The sequence below is a fragment of the Halichoerus grypus genome, chromosome 6, assembly GCF_964656455.1.
Source record: "Halichoerus grypus chromosome 6, mHalGry1.hap1.1, whole genome shotgun sequence".
Classification (NCBI taxonomy): Eukaryota; Metazoa; Chordata; class Mammalia; order Carnivora; family Phocidae; genus Halichoerus; species Halichoerus grypus.
In genome coordinates, this window is record NC_135717.1 from 9,644,922 (window position 1) to 9,662,035 (window position 17,114).

General features: G+C 52.5%; 2 protein-coding genes and 1 non-coding gene across 6 annotated transcripts; 2 read left to right on the top strand and 1 right to left on the bottom strand.

The window, feature by feature from the left end:
• Positions 1-562: 562 nt before the first annotated feature.
• On the bottom strand, positions 563-6,322 carry DNAJC30 (DnaJ heat shock protein family (Hsp40) member C30). Its single transcript, XM_078074481.1, has one exon. It carries the CDS (start codon positions 6,262-6,264, stop codon positions 5,584-5,586), a length of 681 nt encoding a protein of 226 aa, XP_077930607.1. The 5' UTR covers positions 6,265-6,322; the 3' UTR covers positions 563-5,583.
• A 48-nt stretch (positions 6,323-6,370) lies between these two features.
• BUD23 (BUD23 rRNA methyltransferase and ribosome maturation factor) lies at positions 6,371-16,889 on the top strand. 4 transcript variants are annotated; one of them, XM_036112570.2, is made up of 12 exons: positions 6,371-6,519; positions 6,606-6,643; positions 7,944-8,039; positions 8,130-8,212; positions 8,310-8,406; positions 10,284-10,380; positions 11,456-11,506; positions 12,213-12,298; positions 12,451-12,496; positions 12,663-12,721; positions 16,429-16,518; positions 16,649-16,889. In XM_036112570.2, exons 1-12 carry the CDS (start codon positions 6,472-6,474, stop codon positions 16,701-16,703), a joined length of 846 nt encoding a protein of 281 aa, XP_035968463.1. In that variant the 5' UTR covers positions 6,371-6,471; the 3' UTR covers positions 16,704-16,889. The 4 variants fall into 4 exon arrangements, with proteins under 4 accessions (XP_035968463.1, XP_077930605.1, XP_035968465.1 ...); XM_078074479.1 differs by lacking the exons at positions 16,429-16,518; positions 16,649-16,889 and adding exons at positions 15,709-15,761; positions 15,880-16,259; XM_036112572.2 differs by lacking the exons at positions 16,429-16,518; positions 16,649-16,889 and adding an exon at positions 14,327-15,702.
• Positions 15,864-15,994, top strand: LOC118548659 (small Cajal body-specific RNA 20). Its single transcript, XR_004923696.1, has one exon.
• Positions 16,890-17,114: the final 225 nt, after the last annotated feature.

The following is a 17,114-nucleotide window of genomic DNA, read 5'->3' on the forward strand; positions in this document are numbered from 1 at the left end:
AAGTCCAGACAGTCAGATTGCACCCTGCTAGGGGTGCAATCAAAGCATGCGTGGGTAGTGCCCACTTGAGCAGCTCTACCCCACACTGGCCTTGGTTCTCCCACTGTCCTCGCTGCTAGCGCTTGAGCTGCTAGAGGCTGAGGGACACCAGAACCACAGGGTACCTGCCTAAGATGAGAGAAGACTGAACAGCTTTGGAAGACCTCCCACATTCTCAGCACAGCCTAGGGCAGGCTGGGCCCCTCTTGTCCTGGCTTTCCATTCCTGCTCCCTGCTTCCAGGGTTGTGGGTTTGTAACCAAAAGGCGGAAAGGAGTTGAGATTGGGCATGTCTGAACCCTCCTCCGCTATTGTGAGTTGGGGAGCAGCCTCTGGAAGGCAGAGGCTAATGGCCATAGCCTAGTAGTTCAGCATCCCCTCCCCAGGGCAGGTAAGAAGAAAAAGGAATGACAGACCCCAAGGGCGGGGGCTGGGAGGGGAGAAAAGTGTTATCAAGGGAACCAGATGATATCCTTCCACGGGTCTTACACACCACTCACCTTCCTTTAAGAGCTCAAACTCAGTTTTAGAAGGGGTAGGGAACAAGGCCCTTTATTGTTCAGCTCTGGCATAAAAAAGACTCGAGGCAGGCAGGTACAGATACTGAGAGAGGAGTGGGCTCAGTTCAGGGCCATGGGAAAGCCTTTAGTTGGATGGTTAATAAACTTCATTAACCCTCATGCTTGAAGGTACATGGAAAGTTCTGAAAGGCTCTGGAAGGTTCCAGGCAGTCTGGGCTCTCTGCCGCCTGACAACTTCTGGAACTTTGTTTCCAGGTTCCAGGACCCCAGGGAATGTCCCTGACTGCAGTCCTCTGTGAGAGAGAACAAACTTGGGAGTCTACATCAAGGGGCCCCTGAGAAAGGTACCATCTATTATAGACCACCAGGGCTTTTACAGACCAAACCAAAAAGTTGTCCAAATAACAAAACTTCTATCCCTTCTTGATGTAAAACAAAGAGTTCCTGCCCTTTAAGAAAGTCTGTTATGTACACATCCTTGTTCAGGAATCACTATCTTGAGTATTTTCCCAAGCTTATTTCCCTTATTTCTCAAATATAAAACATAATTTTGGGGGGAGGGGTCAATTAAGGCTTATTGAACCAAGCAGGCCTGAACCAGAGTGGGCTCAAATCTTTACTACTGAATTGTGGTGTGGTCACTGCAAAGCTAGGGCTAACAACTTTGCCCCTGACTTCCAAGACTAGAGAGAATCAAATGGTTTGAGAGACCAAGTTGGACTAGCTGTTGGTTTCTCCCAATATATACAAGGATTTTCCACAAAAGATTGAGTGCAGGAATTGAGGTTACTGTGTGTACCAAAGGACCTCTTGCTTTGTCCAGGATCGTGCCACTGCTGTAGACTTCTCAAAAGATCTTTCTTGTCCCACAACGAAAATAAGGTTTACACTCTGCCTCCCTGCTTAAAGTGTGAGCTCTTACAACAACATGTCATGTAGCCTAGGGGGTCTGCAAACTCAAATGTCTGCTGGGGCTAGGAAGGTCACAGAGGTGCAAAGCAGTCCATTTCCACAAAGAAATACACCCTCTCCCATTTTTGGAAAATGCATGGTCCCTTTTTTTCCCTTTCTGGTAGACACGGTGCATAGAGAGACATTTCTCTATTATGAGCAAAATGGCCAAGTGTGTAGATCAAGGCCTTTTACACTTCCCTGCTGTTGGTGGGAACGCAGCAAACGGGGGAGCCATGTCCTCTCTAAAAGGCAGATGTTACAGCTTTTCCCAAGTGCTAGTACGAGTGTGTGAGTGAGCGCAATGGCAGCACGTTTTCTCTCTCTTTTTTAAAGACTTTATTTGACAGAGAGATAAGCTTAACGACTGAGCCACCCAGGCGCCCATGTTTTCTCATTTTTTGAGAGAAGTCAGAAATCTCGATTTTTATACAGTCTCCCAAGTTCTGAACGTTGGCTAAAGCTTTTGAAGCCGCTGGGCCAGCCACAGCCAGACACGGTGCGCAGGTTGGCTGTGTGGCCTGTGGGACCAGATCTCAGCCCATTCTTGGTCCTCCTGAAACAGGCCTTCTCTTGTCTACCAGCAGCCCCCTCCCAGAACTGAGGGTGTGAACGCTGAAGGGGCACAAAGCAGGATGGGATGACGAACGCACTTGAAGTCTAGTTAGAGGACCCCAGCCTTAAGAGAGAGATTGAGAGTGACACCATGACCTCACAGCAAGCGAAGAGGAGCTCTCTGCACCTGCTTTTTGGGGATGATGGCACTGAGCGTTCTCAGTATATGCAAGTTCACCACGAGGACCTAGATTCAGGTCTCATGGTCATCCTCACAAAGTAACAGAGGGACCCTCAACTGCTTTGCACAAACCCTATGGCCACCAGGCCCACAAGCTGGGCCTGACAACCAAGGTACTAAAGGTAGGCAAGGCAGGCCTCCTCCTATGATCCTGATCATAGGCAGGGGGCAGTGTGTGATCTTGTCACAAGGCTGAGGAATTGAGAGGAGGCAAAGACTAGGATAGACCCCACGTTTCTAGCGCACTGAATTCAAGACAGAGGATTGAAGGAACACTACCACTTAGTAGCCTCTCTTCCTGGGATATGGTGACCTTCCCAGGAACGTCTTAGGTATGCCACCCCCACCCTGCTACCATTTCCCCAAAAAGGAGTATGGTGGCAACTTACTTGGGCTCCATCCTTGGTGCCTAGGCTTGTGACCATAAGGACTCTGTGTGTGTGTGTGTGTGTGTGTGTGCGCGCGCGTGCACGCTATATATATAATGACCAAATGAACAACTCATTGGTCTAAGGTAGGCTATTCATATTCATCTTGGCTCATGCTAGGATCATTATGAAAGGCAAGGTGCACCGAGTGAACAAAATGCCAGAACCTCAGAAGGTAAGCAAGAAATCCTACTCCCTCGGCGCTGGGATCTGCAAAGGATCACTTCACCCAGCAATAAACAAAAAGCAACAAAGGGCAAAGTTTGGCTCAGGAGAAATAAAGTCCTGATCAAGTCCAAAAACAGTATCAGGATTGCCTATACAAGTACACCTTTGACTACTGTCTTGTCCGTGTCTCCCCGTTCAGGACTTGTGTGTGCTGCTCATTCACCCTCATGCTGTACTTGCAATCCCATTCCCACCCCAATGAACACAGTCTGAGGCAGGCTGGGCTGCTGTTATCTTCTCCTGTCCTAGGTCCAACTTTCCAGAGAGTTCTGTTTTAGTTTGTGATCAAAAGGAGAAAAGGGACTAAAATTGAACATGTCTGAGCCTTCCTCCACTATCAGGAATTGGGAAGCAGCCCCTAGAAGGCAGGGGAAACGTTCATGGCCTGGTTCAGCCTCTCCTCCTTAGGGCAGATAAGAAACTGAGAAAGGAACGTCTTAGGGCAATCATAGGGGATAGTTGGGAAGGGGGAAATATGATGGGAACCAGTTTGGGGATCCTTCAAAAAGCCTCCCACACATCTCCCCTTCCATAAAGGGCCAGACTCCGTTTTAGGGAGAGTATTGAGTGGGAACTTCGAGTTCAGCTCTGGGCTAAAAAAAAAAACAACAAACCTGAGGCAGGTAGGATGGCACTGTAATAGCGTGAGCCTGGTTCTAAGGCCTAAGGAGAGGTTTACAGTTGGATGATTAATAAACTTTATTGACTATCCTGCTCAGAGTTGAATGGAATGTTGCAGAAGTTTCACAGGGTGTGCCCCCTCCTCCAACCTTCTGGAACCTTCTATATACCTCTGTGTTCGGGGGCCCCAGGGAATGTTCTTGGCTTTGATATTTACTGACAGAAAACAAACTTGGGGGGTCTATATCAAGGAGCCCATGAGAAAGGTCCCAGCTATCACAGACCACTACTGCTTTTACCCCCCAAAAGAACCCCAATCCTTTTTGACAGAAACTCTGATAGAATCTTGCCCCAAGGACACGCTGTTATGCGTCCAGCTGCTTGGTTGAGAACCACTAGTTTCTGGCACATTTTACTAAGCCCAACACTTCCTGTTGTTTGTATTTCAAAAAGGACTTGTTTTCCAAATATGAAACATAATAACATTAAATGTTCTTTCTAAAAGTACATGTGCCCCTCCCCCCAAACCAAGGCTAGCTGAGCCTACCAAGTTTGAATCCAAAGCAGGCTCAAATCTTTACCACTGAATCGTGTGCTCACTGCAAAGTCCTAAGAGCTTGCCCCTGACTTCTAAGGCTAGAATCAAAATCGTTTCCGAGACACCAATTTGAACTAGCTGTGGCCTTATCCTAATTACAAGGATTTCACAAGAGCAGTTCTTACTAATTTACCAATGCGCCTCTGGCTTTGTTTACAACCTACACTTCTGTCCTCACTCGTGCAAAGGTTTTCCTATCCCACAGCTTTAAGCTTTACACTTAGCCCCAGTGCATAAATACGTGAGCAGCTGAAATCTCACGGCCCACACACAGACTCCGTGTGCAGGGACACATAATCGAGAGCCTGACTGCCACAGCTCCAGCCAAGCGATGACCAACCGCTTAGCTCGACTTAGAAACCCAGAGGGAAAAAAGCCTCAGCCAGCTCTGAGTAAAGACCCAAGTTTCCACCACATGCCTCCTCTCCCTTAGAAGTACCGTCTACTCCACACTCAAGCAGCCAAGTTTCAAGGACTTGACTTGTGGGGTTAAACAAGAGGACAGGCCACATTCCCAGTTTGCTGGCCTCAAACCCCCAGTTTGTTGCTCTATTTCAGGGAGGGGATGGGGCTGCACAGTTAGTGACGGGGTGGCTGGCCCAGGAATGACCAGGAGACAGGCACATTGTCCCAAGGATAAATCTGACTCTGCTAACATCATGTTTTAATCACTGAGCCCATTAGAACTGGATAATCAAGTGTGACAGACCTCATGAGAGCAAATGATTTGTTCCTCTGCTGTCATGCCACAGAGTAATTTCTCTGAGGTCATACATTAGATAAGTACGGGTACAGGAGCACTCGATTCCTTATGCTCCATGACCTTGCTTTCCCACTCCCACGTGCCACGGACAGAAGGGGGAGTGGGGCCTAGGGCTGATCATACAAAAACGGCAAGGTTTCCAAAGATCCCATCCTTACCCTACATCGGGTCTCACCTGTGGCTGGGGAACTCACAGAAACACAAGGGTCGGACAACCCCAGAATTTTTCTTTTGGCAGCCAACAACGGGTCACATTGCACGGTTCAAGGTTACACAGGAGCCCACGGTACAAATGTGGGGCAGGAGCAGACAACGCTTGCTCAGAGCTTTACAATCAAGCCAGAGCAAGGGTTCCAGAAGTTGACAACATCAGGAAGGCAACCTCTGGAATTGGCACCCAAGGGACTCCAGAAAACCCTTCACTCTCGGGCTTTCGGGACTCTTCTTCTTGGGCATCGAAAAGCCTTTTCTGGACCGTAGGGGAAGGCCGTGCAGGTGAATGGCTAAGCTGGGCGGGCGGGGGAGAGGAGGGGGAGAGCGGTTCCTTCGGACCCCAGCAGAGGTAGACTATGGACGGCGAGGGTTCAAGAAGACAGGAAAGGCCGGCTGGGGGCTGCTCCCCTTTCCTCCTCTCTCCGATTAAGAACGAAAGCCCACGATGACGAAGACTGTGAGGAGAAGGAACACAAAAGTCGTGTCTCGGGTCTCGTCCCAGCGGAAGCCCTTCTTGGCCCGGTCCTCCTGCTGCTTGCGCAGGGCCTCCCGCCGGGCCCTGAGGCGCCGTTCGCGCTCCAGCTGCTCCCCGTAGTGCGCCCGGTAGAAGGCGTCGAAGTCGAACATGGTGCGGTTGGCGCCCGCCGCGCCCTGAGCACGACTGTGCGCCCGAGAGGCAGGTGGCGGGGCGCGGGGCGAGCCCGCATTGCCGGCGGGCCCCTTGGAGGGCCGGACACCAGGCCCGCGCAGGTCCTCGTCGCTGAGCAGGCCGCGGTCATACTTGCGACGCAAGGTGGCACTGCCCAGCACCAAGTAGGCCTGGGAGATGCGCGTGAAGCGTTCGGCAGCCTCCGCGCTCCCCGAATTGCGGTCCGGGTGGTAGAGGAAGCTCTGCCGGTAGTAGGCCGCCTTGATCTGCGCCTGCGTGGCCGTGCAGGGGACGCCGAGCAGCTCATAGAGCGCGGTGCGCGAGTATGGGCCGTCGCCCTGGGAATAAGTCCTCGCTTCTAGGCCCAGGCCGGATCCCGGGTTCTGTGGAGCGTTCGGGACCAGCCACAACCTCCACAGCAACCGGCGCGACCACCTCAACTCGCGCTTGGCTGCCATCTTGGATGGACCATGCGGGCGGTGCAAGATGAACTGGCCAATGGGAGGCGTGCGTTGTTCGCAGCGCGTCGGCACTGTAGCCAATCGAGTAAAACAGGAGGCGGGGAGAGGGGCGGAGCATGCGTACTAAGAGGCGGGCGTGGGGCCGATGACATAAAAGCCGGGTTTCCGGAACGCCAGTGCCAGTCTCGAGGCTGAGGCGTGGAGATGGCGTTCCGCGGCAAGAGACCGGAGCACGGCGGGCCCCCCGAGCTGGTGAGAGGCTTTGCCCCGCGCACACCCCTCTCCCTGTTTCATCTTGATATCTCCTCTACTGCTCTTTTCTTCTTTCTTTCCCGCAGTTTTACGACAAGAATGAAGCCCGGAAATACGTGCGCAAGTAAGGGGAGCCTGCATATTGCCCGGCGTCGGGGGTCGGGAACCGGCAGGTTGACCCAACAGCGGGCATTGCTGGGAAAGCACGCAGAATTGGGGGGGGGTCGGGGGGGAAGGAAGGGACAAGGACTGATTCCGGTTCTTACAGTGGGAAAGTCAGCGGTGAGTAAACCTCGGAACCCTCCGGGCCTCCGTAAACTAGCATTAAAATGGGGGTGGATCATACCTACTCTCTCCAGGTGGTTTTCGAAGTTTTCAGTGACAACTTGTTTGAAGCATGTGGTAAAATCGGCAGGGGGCCGTTAATCCGTGTGAGGGGTCGGTGCTGTTGAGGGGAAGGAAAGCGTATTCGCAGAATGCTGCATGTCTTTAAGTTCTCATGAGAACTGCTGGTGTACGATCTGCGTTTCGGAGGGTGGTTGTGTAATATAAAGTCACTTAACAGCTGAAGGCTAGAGCAGGGACTTCCAAGCCTTCCTTTTCTGATACACTAGTCTAGAGATAACGGTTCTCTTTCTTTCCATTCAAATTAAGAGTCCAAGACCAAGAAAGTCAGCAGAAATCTCTGGTCCAATTGTCATTATGTAGCAACATAAACTTCTCGCCAGCTGCAGAGCTCTGTGGGATTCTTTCTCTTGGTCCTGGGATAGACAGACCTACTACAGACCTGTTTTTATTAGCTGTAGTCATCGATTGAAGTAATAGTTTGAATTACTTGATATGAAGAAAATGTTAACATTTTATTAAGCTTTTTTATGTTGGTGATGTGTTGAAATATTTAGAGCATATTGGGTTAAGTAAGATATGTTCTCAGGTATATTGGGTTGGGTAAATGTTATTACAGTTAGTTTAATGTGTTTCATTTTAATCGTGGTACTCAGAAAGTCTTACGTGGCTTGCCTTATATTTCTTATGGGCGATACTGCTATGGATGCTTGTTGTGCATTGTTGAGTTTTATACACGAGAATAACTATGGTGGGTAATTCTTCCAGAAAATGTGTTTTTAAGTAATAACCACATCAGGGCCTTACTGAGTTGAAAATCCCCAATGATTAGTCATTTAGGTAAGTGGTTTGTTCCCTTCACATTAGCATTGCAACTGGTGGAGTTATGATTTGTGTCCCAAAGTAGCTTGTTGCTGTATTACATGGGTTTTGGGGGTCATTTTTAAGTAGTTGAGTATGGTGACTGGGAGAGTACCTCAGGGTGATTGTTCCTTTTCGTCTTTTTTTTTTTTTTTGCTCTGGGTGATGTTTTAGCTCAGAATTCTTTTATCACTTGTTTGTGTTTTCTGCCTTCCCAGCTCACGGATGATTGATGTCCAGACCAAGATGGCTGGGCGAGCTTTGGAGCTTCTTTATCTGCCTGAGGGTCAGCCCTGTTACCTTTTGGATATTGGGTGAGATCCTGGGGCCCAGTTCAGGTTGTCCAGGTGGTGGTGGAGTGTCTTTGCTGCTCACACTGTTGAGTTCCTGTTCGTGTCTTCCAGCTGTGGTTCTGGGCTGAGTGGAGATTATCTTTCGGATGAAGGGCACTATTGGGTGGGCATCGACATCAGCCCTGCCATGCTGGGTATGTATGTTCTACTTAGCATCGGAGCGGACTACTCGTTTTGAGTGTGGAGCAGTATGGGTCGTCTCTTTCCCTGATGTACTCTCCTCCAATGTAGATGCGGCCTTGGACCGGGACACTGAGGGAGACCTGCTTCTGGGGGACATGGGCCAGGGCATCCCCTTCAAACCAGGCTCCTTTGATGGTTGTGTCAGGTGAGAAGAGTCTTCGCTTCCTGCTTTTAGTCCTGCAGGTCAGTGCTTCCCCGGCTGGCCGTGCGGCAGAGTTACACAGGATACTTAAAAATCCACGTCCCCAGGTTAGAGCAATGCCCCCAATTATGTGTTTTTTCTATTTTGCAACGGTCTACTCCTTTGATTATCTTGTGCTGCCAGGTTCAGGTACTGCTGGTATAGATTCTCTGTCTGCTCTGTGGGGAGGGGAGGGGGAAGGGGTGGTCTTCTCACCCCTCCAGGAGCCATTTTGTGGGTGCCAGCAGCCATCTTGTTGGCTCCTTTTTGAATAGCCCTGCAGTGGAGAGTGGCCCAGAAATTTCCAGTCTCTTCAGTGGTGCTGCCCTTTCTGGGTCGTCAGGGTCAAGTTTTGGGCATTTACATAGTACTTTGGTAACAGATCTTAGAACATTGAAATGAGCGTTTGAAACGTGAAGTTGTTGTTTTCTGTGGTAGAGTTCTGTTGAATGTTTGGTGTGGTGTGTTGTTGATGGGGTGGAAGTAGGGGATAGGGAGGAAGTCATAACTTTAATCCTTACCTGGGGTGGGGGGATACCTCCTCCTGTGATTGTGGACTGAGCAGTGGGGATCTGGGTGAGCAGTAAAATTTGGATTTGAAGATTTTCTTCTAGGGTAAGGGATTAGTTTACATCTGGGAACAAGATCAGGGGGAAACCGCATTTCAAGGATAGCAGTTGCTTTTTAGTAATTGGGTGAGATGTTCTAAGCTGCAGAAAACTGAAGGCCAGCGATACGGTTTGTATATTTTAGGAGTAAGTGGTCAGTTTTTGGTTTTTTAAGAGAGATAGTATGGCAAGCTTATTATTTTATTTATTTATTTGAATGTTCCTTAGATGTAGGACGTGGTACTAGGTGTTGTGGAGTTTGTGGAAATAAACACAATCCCTGCTTTAAGACTCTCCATGGTGTATTAGGTGCTATAAACACGGGCCACACAACTAAACACGAAGTTGAGTGTGGAGTGTGACTGGGGAGTCGTGGGGCCCACCACAGCAGTGAAGAGAAGCCAAAGAGCACAGGAAAGCCTTGAAGAGAAGGAGGGGCTGGGGTTGGGCCTTGAAGGCCCTGAGGAGTTTGGATAGTCGTGGGGAGGTTTCTGAGTGAAGAACAGTGTGAACAAAGGCACAGAAGTAGCCAGGGAAAGGAGCTGAGAAGTTTGGGCTTTATTGAGTAGTCAGTGGGAAGCTAGGGAGTGACAAGATCAGAGCTGTATTTTGGGAAGATTATTTAAAAGAAGAGAAGCAAGATGAAGCAATGGAGGCGGTGAGTAGTGCTGACCCAGGAGAGTGGTAGAACTAAAAGCTGGGAGAGGCATTTGGACAGACCGTCAGGGTTTGGGGTTCTGTGGATATGTGTGCACAGCAGTGAACGGGGACGTACCTGAGAGGAGTATATAATAGCTGCTTGAGGTTTTTAAATCCGGGGTTGAAGACACCGAGTGAGTACAGCTAAAGGAACTGATTGAGGAGGATAGTGAATGTGATTGTGTTTACTATAAAGGGGTTTTCCCTTGTTTAGAGGAAGGGAATGAAGGGCTAGGTGGCAGAGAGCCTTGACATGCTGTGTAATTTTAAATTCGAGACGCATGCAGAAACAAGGTTGAGAAAATACTTGTTTGGACTGGCTGCAAGGAAGTTAATGCTGACCTTCTATTTACCCTTTTCTGTCCAGTTGTAGAATGGTGAGCTGGAGTGGGTCTGCATGTGCCCAGAAAGAGAATTATGAGCAGGAGGGTTTCACCTGGGGCTCAAGGATGTGCATGGTGTTAAAGTCTCAAAGAGGCTGGGGGGAGCAATGTGTGTTCCTCCGTCTCCTGACTGGGTCCTTTCTTTTCTCAGCATTTCTGCTATACAGTGGCTCTGTAACGCAAACAAGAAGTCTGACATCCCTGCCAAGCGTCTGTACTGCTTCTTTTCTTCTCTTTACTCTGTGCTGGTGAGTATGAGATGTCCCAGTCTGGGCTGGCTGCTTATCCCTCTTGCAGGTAGTGATGGAGTAGGAAGCGGCTCATGAGAAAGCCATTCAAATGGGACCGCAGGACCCAAAAGGGGTGGCAGGACCTTATTGTGGTTACTTCTGTCTTGGTGTTCAGTCTAAAGAGAAAGCTCAGTGGTCTGACGTCCCTAACGAAATGCAGAAGATGTTGATGTCAAAATTTGAGACCGATCACAATTCCTGTGTCCCCACTGCACTGAATTTTAACTGGAAGTTAGTTTGGGGGCATGGACTCCACAGGGCGAGGACAGAGACATCATGTCCAGGGCTCACAGAGTGCCCACATCCTCTGACTCCCACCCCTCTCTCTCCCCTACTGCTGATGCTCAGATGGAGAGCAGGGTGGTTATTTATCACAGAGCCTTTATTAAGCTTTATCTTGTCTTCATAACTGATGGTGTTGATTTTGGTTGTGTTACAGGATTAGAGGATTTGAGATTTTAAGTCCTAAAAATGAGTTCTTTTACTTTTTTGAACGGATCCAGGTATTTCTTGGTCTTCTTAATCTCCCCACCTCATCCCTTGTTTTCCTAGGATGGGTGGTTTTTGCATATGGCTGGCTGGTCTCACGCGTCATGTGGTTTCTGTCACACATGCACTGGAGTTAATCCGAGGTTCTGATGGCCTGTGTTTGCCTTTCTGTCAGCTGAAGTGGTTTTGTCTCCTATGTTTAGCCAGCTCCCCATTACATTCGGGACTCTGCTCAAGTGTCCCTCAGAGGCCTTTCTAGAACCAAAAGTAAAGCCAACAGTCTTCTTGTCACTCACCATTCTTTTGTCCTAATATATTTTTCTTCTTGGCACTAAATCAGTACTGTAAGTTAGCAGCTTTTCTCACTAAAACACGTGCTCCGAAAGTTCTGGGGCTCTCTCTGTTCACAGTTGTATCCCAAGCCCTATGAACAGTGTCATGAAGCTAGTGGGGTTTCAGATATTGAGTGAACAAGGAATGGAGAAGTGTTGGGCCCTGAGCGCATGGTATATTTGTAGGAGGGTGATGTTTCTGCTGCTTGCAGGTCCGTGGAGCCCGTGCTGTCCTGCAGCTGTACCCTGAGAACTCAGAGCAGGTGAGCCCCTCAGGCTCCTGGAGGTGCAGGGAAGGGGGGGGACCCAGAACAGGTAAGCTGTCCTGCTCCTCACTCATCTGCCCTCCCGCTTTTGGGAGGTGACAGAATGAGGAACTTGTTGCTGACTGGTGGGAAAAGTAGGGAGCGAGCCTCCGAGAGAGGTTCCTGTGGCCACTGATGGCAGGTGTTACGACCTGTCATCCTAGGGAAGAGTAGTGGTATCTGCGGGGGCAGGATAAGGATGTTCAGTCTTCTACTGACAGACGTGTGGTATTATAATTAATAGGATAATTCTGGTTCCCATAGTCAAATGAACAGAAGTTGGGGAGGATTTGCGAGAACAGCAGAGCTGTCTGCCCTGTGGAGTGTCAACCATGGGGATGAGGAATAGAGGTACAGATTCTGAAAGACAAGTGGGGAGCTGTCTCCAGCCCCTCACATAACGAGTTTGCCTCCTGATTGATGGCCGTTCATTCCTGAGATGGGTCCCTGGGCTAGAAAGAGAATTGGGGGGAATTGTTGGTTCCAGCTTGCATTTTCCTTTGTGTAGCTTTTGGGGACTCAGAATGGGGAACAGTCTGATGAAGACCTTCAGTTCCCCCTGGGCAGGGTGCATCCTGGGGGCAGACTGGCTTCTGGAAGGGAGGCGGAGAGGAAGCCGTCTGCTCTCCCAGCCTCCCTGCCTGACTTGCTGTTCTCTCCTCAGTTGGAGCTGATCACAACCCAGGCCACCAAGGCTGGCTTCACGGGTGGCATGGTGGTGGACTTCCCCAACAGCGCCAAGGCCAAGAAGTGAGTGCTGGGGGCCAGAGGCGTGCGGGGCTGGGTCCCCGGGGCCCTCAAGGTTCTGCACCTGTGTGTGGGAAGGAGTGTGTGTGAGGACTTATCTCCCCGCCCCCACAAGGCTTTATGAGCTCAGCCGTCACTGTCCTTTCTGGTTTCAGGTTCTACCTCTGCTTGTTTTCTGGGCCTTCAACCTTTGTGCCAAAGGTAAGGATCCCAGAGTTTGCAGGCTCGTGGCCTTTGGATTCCCTGCTTGTGGGGCTGACCTAGTACCTGTTGGAAGGGCTCAGGCCTGGGTGGCCCAGCCTCCTGGGGTGGGGCAGGCGGGTGGGGAGACCGCCGGGACGATCTAAGAGCACTCTGGTCCCCGCAGGCCCTGAATGAGAGTAACGACGACGACGAGGTCCAGGAGTCCGAGTTCACGAGGGAGAGGTAAAGCTGTTGCTCGGGCTGCCTCGGGTTTGGGGGCTCGCTGCTGCCGGGGCCGGCAGACAGGGTGGCTCTCCACTTTCACGAGGTCTCTCAGGTCCAGGGGTGGCAGTAGCACCACGGTGGTGACAGCAGGAGCCCTTGGGGCCTGTCCCTGCGTCAGGCTGGGCAGCTGGGACCCTTCTGGATGTCTCCGGACAGCCATGCGGCCTTCAGTCTCTCCTCTGTCTGCCTTCCCTCCCCACCTGTGTCCTGGACCCCCGCATCCCCTCCGTCTCTCCCTCTGCTCTTGTCTACTCTCCGGGCTCATTCCCATCCGCTCGCAGATGCGCTGCGCCGTCTCTCCTGTCCTCTCCAGTAGGCCCCGCACCTGCATCCCCTCTGGAGCAGATCCACACCTGCCTCTTGCTCTGCCGCCCCATCCTCTCACCCCTGCTCTCTGCTCCTGCTTCTGTCTCCTCATCGGTCACTCTTGTCAAGGCCACAGCAGCCTCGGTCCTGCCAAATCTGGCCACTTCTCAGTCTTTCTCTGCTGTCCTCTCAACCTGCCTGCTCCGTCGGCGCCAACGCAGCCAATTGCTCCCTTGGCGCTTTCCTTGCCCGGCCTCCCACCCGCCGTCCCGGTTTGCTCCTCGCCTTGCTGGCTGTTCCTTCTCCGAGCACCCTGGGGCCCAGCCTGGACCCCTTCTCCCCCTGCCGCCTTAGCCACCAACCCTAGGCACATTGCTCCGGATTTATGCCTGTGGCCTCAGCCCCACCTGCAGCTTCCGAACCGCCCCCCTGGTATCCGTACCAGACTTCCCGCAGGTGTTTGGGACCCAGCCAAGCTCTTGCTGTTCACTCCGAGACTCCCTTCCTCTGCTCTTTTCCCTCCTCATTCCTGTCTTTCTGATCTCCTCTCCGGCCAGTCCTTCACGTCCTGCTGCCCGTGTCTGTCCACACAGCAGCCCCCTCCCCTCCGCAGCCTGAGCCCCCACCACTCCCCTTGCCTGATGCAGATGCTGCTGGGCTGGCCTCCCTCCGCTCTGAGTCTTTGACCCTTTGAATTTCTCTTCCACGTGGCAGCAGGACGAGTCCTTTTCCTTTTCCCTTAATTTTCTAAAAAGGGCGGTTCCGTCTTGCCGTTTTTCTCTTCCAGTGTCCTTGGTTGAGTTCTCCTTACCCTGTTTCCCTCCACCTTCCACCACTCTGAAACCCGCACATGTGGTTCCTGGGTGGTCCGGTGTCTCCCCGGCCTGAAGGAGAACTTGGGGACTGCTGATGTATCCCTGATGGCAGAGTAGGGTCCTGTCAGTGAACGGTATCCAGTGTTCGCTGACTGGATAATTGATGGTAAGGCAGCAGAGGTTATTTCTTCGTTCTGGTTGATGGGAGTGCAAAAGCCCCAAGGTTTTTAAGACACTGAAGAGGAAAAACGGGCAGAGCCTGAGTGAGTTTGGAAGGCCACAAGTGGTGAAGATCACGAGTGTGGTCCTGATGTCCACCACAGATTGGAGCCCCCTGCCCCCCTGAAAACCCCCCCACCCTCTGTGGTCATCTGCCTTAGTTCCTCAGCCCATTCCCCATGGGGATTTGGGGGGGGGTCTTTGAGATGTGTTCTCCTCTAAGGTGCCCACCACTTGCTCCCAGCGAGTGGCGCCCTCTGCCACCTCACAGAGGATCCGCACGTGGTTCAGCCCCCTCCACCCACGGTACAGTCCCTCTTGTGCTCACACTGGTGTCTGCAGACGACACACGCTAGCTGTAAACTTAGGTAAGCAGCCGTTTCTCACCTACCTGAGGGGTTAAAGCCCACACTCGGGCAGCGCGTTGACGAGTAGAGCACATCTGTGCTTGGGCTCGGCAGTGTGCGGCCCGGGCCTGTCAGCCCAGTTCTGCAGGCCCTCAGCTGGGGCCGGGGGGCAGGAGGCTGTTGTCCGTTGGAAGGCTAATCAGGGCTTCTCTCGTTCTTGTCATTTCTAATCATTCTGTCTCTCTGAGGACTCAGTCCACCTGTGGCGTTTGCAGCTTCCGACCAACTTCCCTCTTGGCACCTTTGGTCTGGGGCACTTACTGCCTCCCCCTGCTCCCTTCATCTGCCCTGACGGCTCTCCCCCATCATTCCTTCTGTGGCTCACAGCTGGCCCCCCAGCTCGTCCTTCCTGCTGATTGGTCCTGCACTTCCAGCCCCCAGTTGGCAGCTCCCACCTGTTTTGCACTTGGTGCCTCAGACTCCTGCCCTCTGGTCGTGGGCATTCTTTCTTTTCGTGCACCCCTGCCTGTACACGCCGAAGGGTCTAGATCACGTCACTCCTTTGCCAGGAGACGTCTCTGACTGCTCCCTGCTTACTGAAGGGACAACATGCTCACTCCTTGCCTGTAAGCCAAGTGAGATTCTGAAATTCTTTTTTTTTTAAATAGATGATTATTTATTTAGAGAGGGGGAGTGGGGGAGGGGCAGAGAGAGAATCCCAAGCAGACTCTACACTGAGTGTGGAGCCTGAAGTGGGGCTCAGTGTCAGGACCCCAAGATCATGACCTGAGCCAAAATGGAGTCAGATGCTCAACTGACTGAGCCATCCGGGCGCCCCTGAGTTTGTTTTGAATGATTCTGACTTCTGTTACTAGGTCAGAACAGGTGAGCAGTAGCAGCCAGGGTCTGTGATGGACCGGCCCTCAGGCAGGGAGGGAACGTGTGCTTCCAACCTTCAGGATCCCACTGCCTTCTCATCCCAGGCGCACAGGACTCTTCTGTCCCCAGACTTCGTGCTCGGTCCTTCCAGCGCCTCCGCCTGTGGCGCTCTGGTCTCGGCGCTGCCTCACCTGCCTGCAGAATTACCCGCTTGGTCTCAGCAGCCCTCTTGTTTTTCCCAGACTCTGCTTTTCTTTTCTGTGTCCCTTGCTTAGCAGCTGCTGGGCCTCTGCACATTCGCTTTGCCTGGTGTGGCTGGTCCCTGCCATGGCCCGGTCGCGGGCTCTTCAGGGGCAAGTCTGGTTCCTATCCACCGTAGGACATCCTGGGGTCATGTGCTCAGGTGCTCGGGAAATGGCTGTTACTCAAATGGTGAGCAGCCCTGCACGGCAGGAATTACGCTGGAAGCCGTTTGATCCCAGCTGCCAGGTGGGGATGTGGTTTGGGGGGGGCAAAGGCTCTCCCTGTTCTCAGGGCCTCTCTCCCACAGGGCTGCGTGAGGGGGTCCCTCTCCTCAGCCAGGGCTGGAGGCCAAGATCAGCCCTTGAGGATCATTGTCGGGGCTGCCGTGAGGTGGCGGCCTTGTTTTCCTGCCTCAGACATCTGGAGTTGCTGGGAGCCCCCACGTGGTCTATCCCAGGCCTGCCAACCCCACAGTCAGACGAGGGGCTAACGTGGCAGCACTGGGCCCGGGGCCTCCGGCTCTCCTCGGATGGTGCCAGGCTCTCATGAGCTCATCCTGCCTGTGTTGCCCCAAAAGTAGCGTGGCTCTCCCTGCCTGCCCCGTGGGCAACACCTAACGAAGACACTGAAGCGGATGCATGTGGGGGAGTGGGGGAGTGGGGGGCCTCTCCCCTCCTGCTCTCCTCCTACCCAACAGCTTTGGCCCAGGGGGAGGGATGTGGGGGGGGATCACTGAGGGAGGAGAGGGTGTCTAAAGGCGGGGACTTCGGTGGCTGCAGGGGCATGGGAGGATGGCTGTTGCGCCCCGCGCGGGTGAGCCGCGTCCTCCGTCCCCAGAGCGGTGTCTCCCGCGCAGGGTCCTGCACAGGATGGCTAGGCGCGGGATCGTGAGGAAGAGCCGCGAGTGGGTGCTAGGGAAGAAGGCACGGCGCAGGCGGCAGGGCGAGTGAGTGCTGGGGCTGGGCTGCCGGCGAGGGCGGGCTCTGGGGCTGCGCAGGGCTCCCCTGCAGTTGGAGGGGGTCCCGGGGGTTCTTTGTTCTTTTCTCTGAGACTGGCCCGTGACTTCTTCGCCACAGGGACGTCAGACCGGACACCCGGTACACTGGCCGCAAGCGCAGGCCCCGCTTCTGAGCGGCGAGCCGGACGTGTTTGGAGGCCCAGCGACAAGCCTTGTCGCCCGCCGGGGGTTCTCTCTGTCAAAGTGCCTACTTCTGTTAGCTGACAAAATACTGTTTCAGAAAAGTTCTCAAGTTCTAACCATTTCCCTTCACTAACAAAAGTTCTTGTTCTAAAAGCAATAAACCACTTTTTGTGGAACTGGGGCTCTGGCGTTTTTCAGCTCTGATCCTGAACACATTTCTTGGGTCCCTCTAGTGCTGGGGCCCGCTGCCTGATTCCCCAGGTCCAGATGAGGCTCGCAGAACTTAAATGTATGAAAAGTACCCTTTTAACGTACAAGGAACACAGGTAGGTTTGATTTCAGGCTGCTTATCTATTGCAGCACGAGGCCCATTTGAGAAGCATGGGCAGGATGAAACTGTC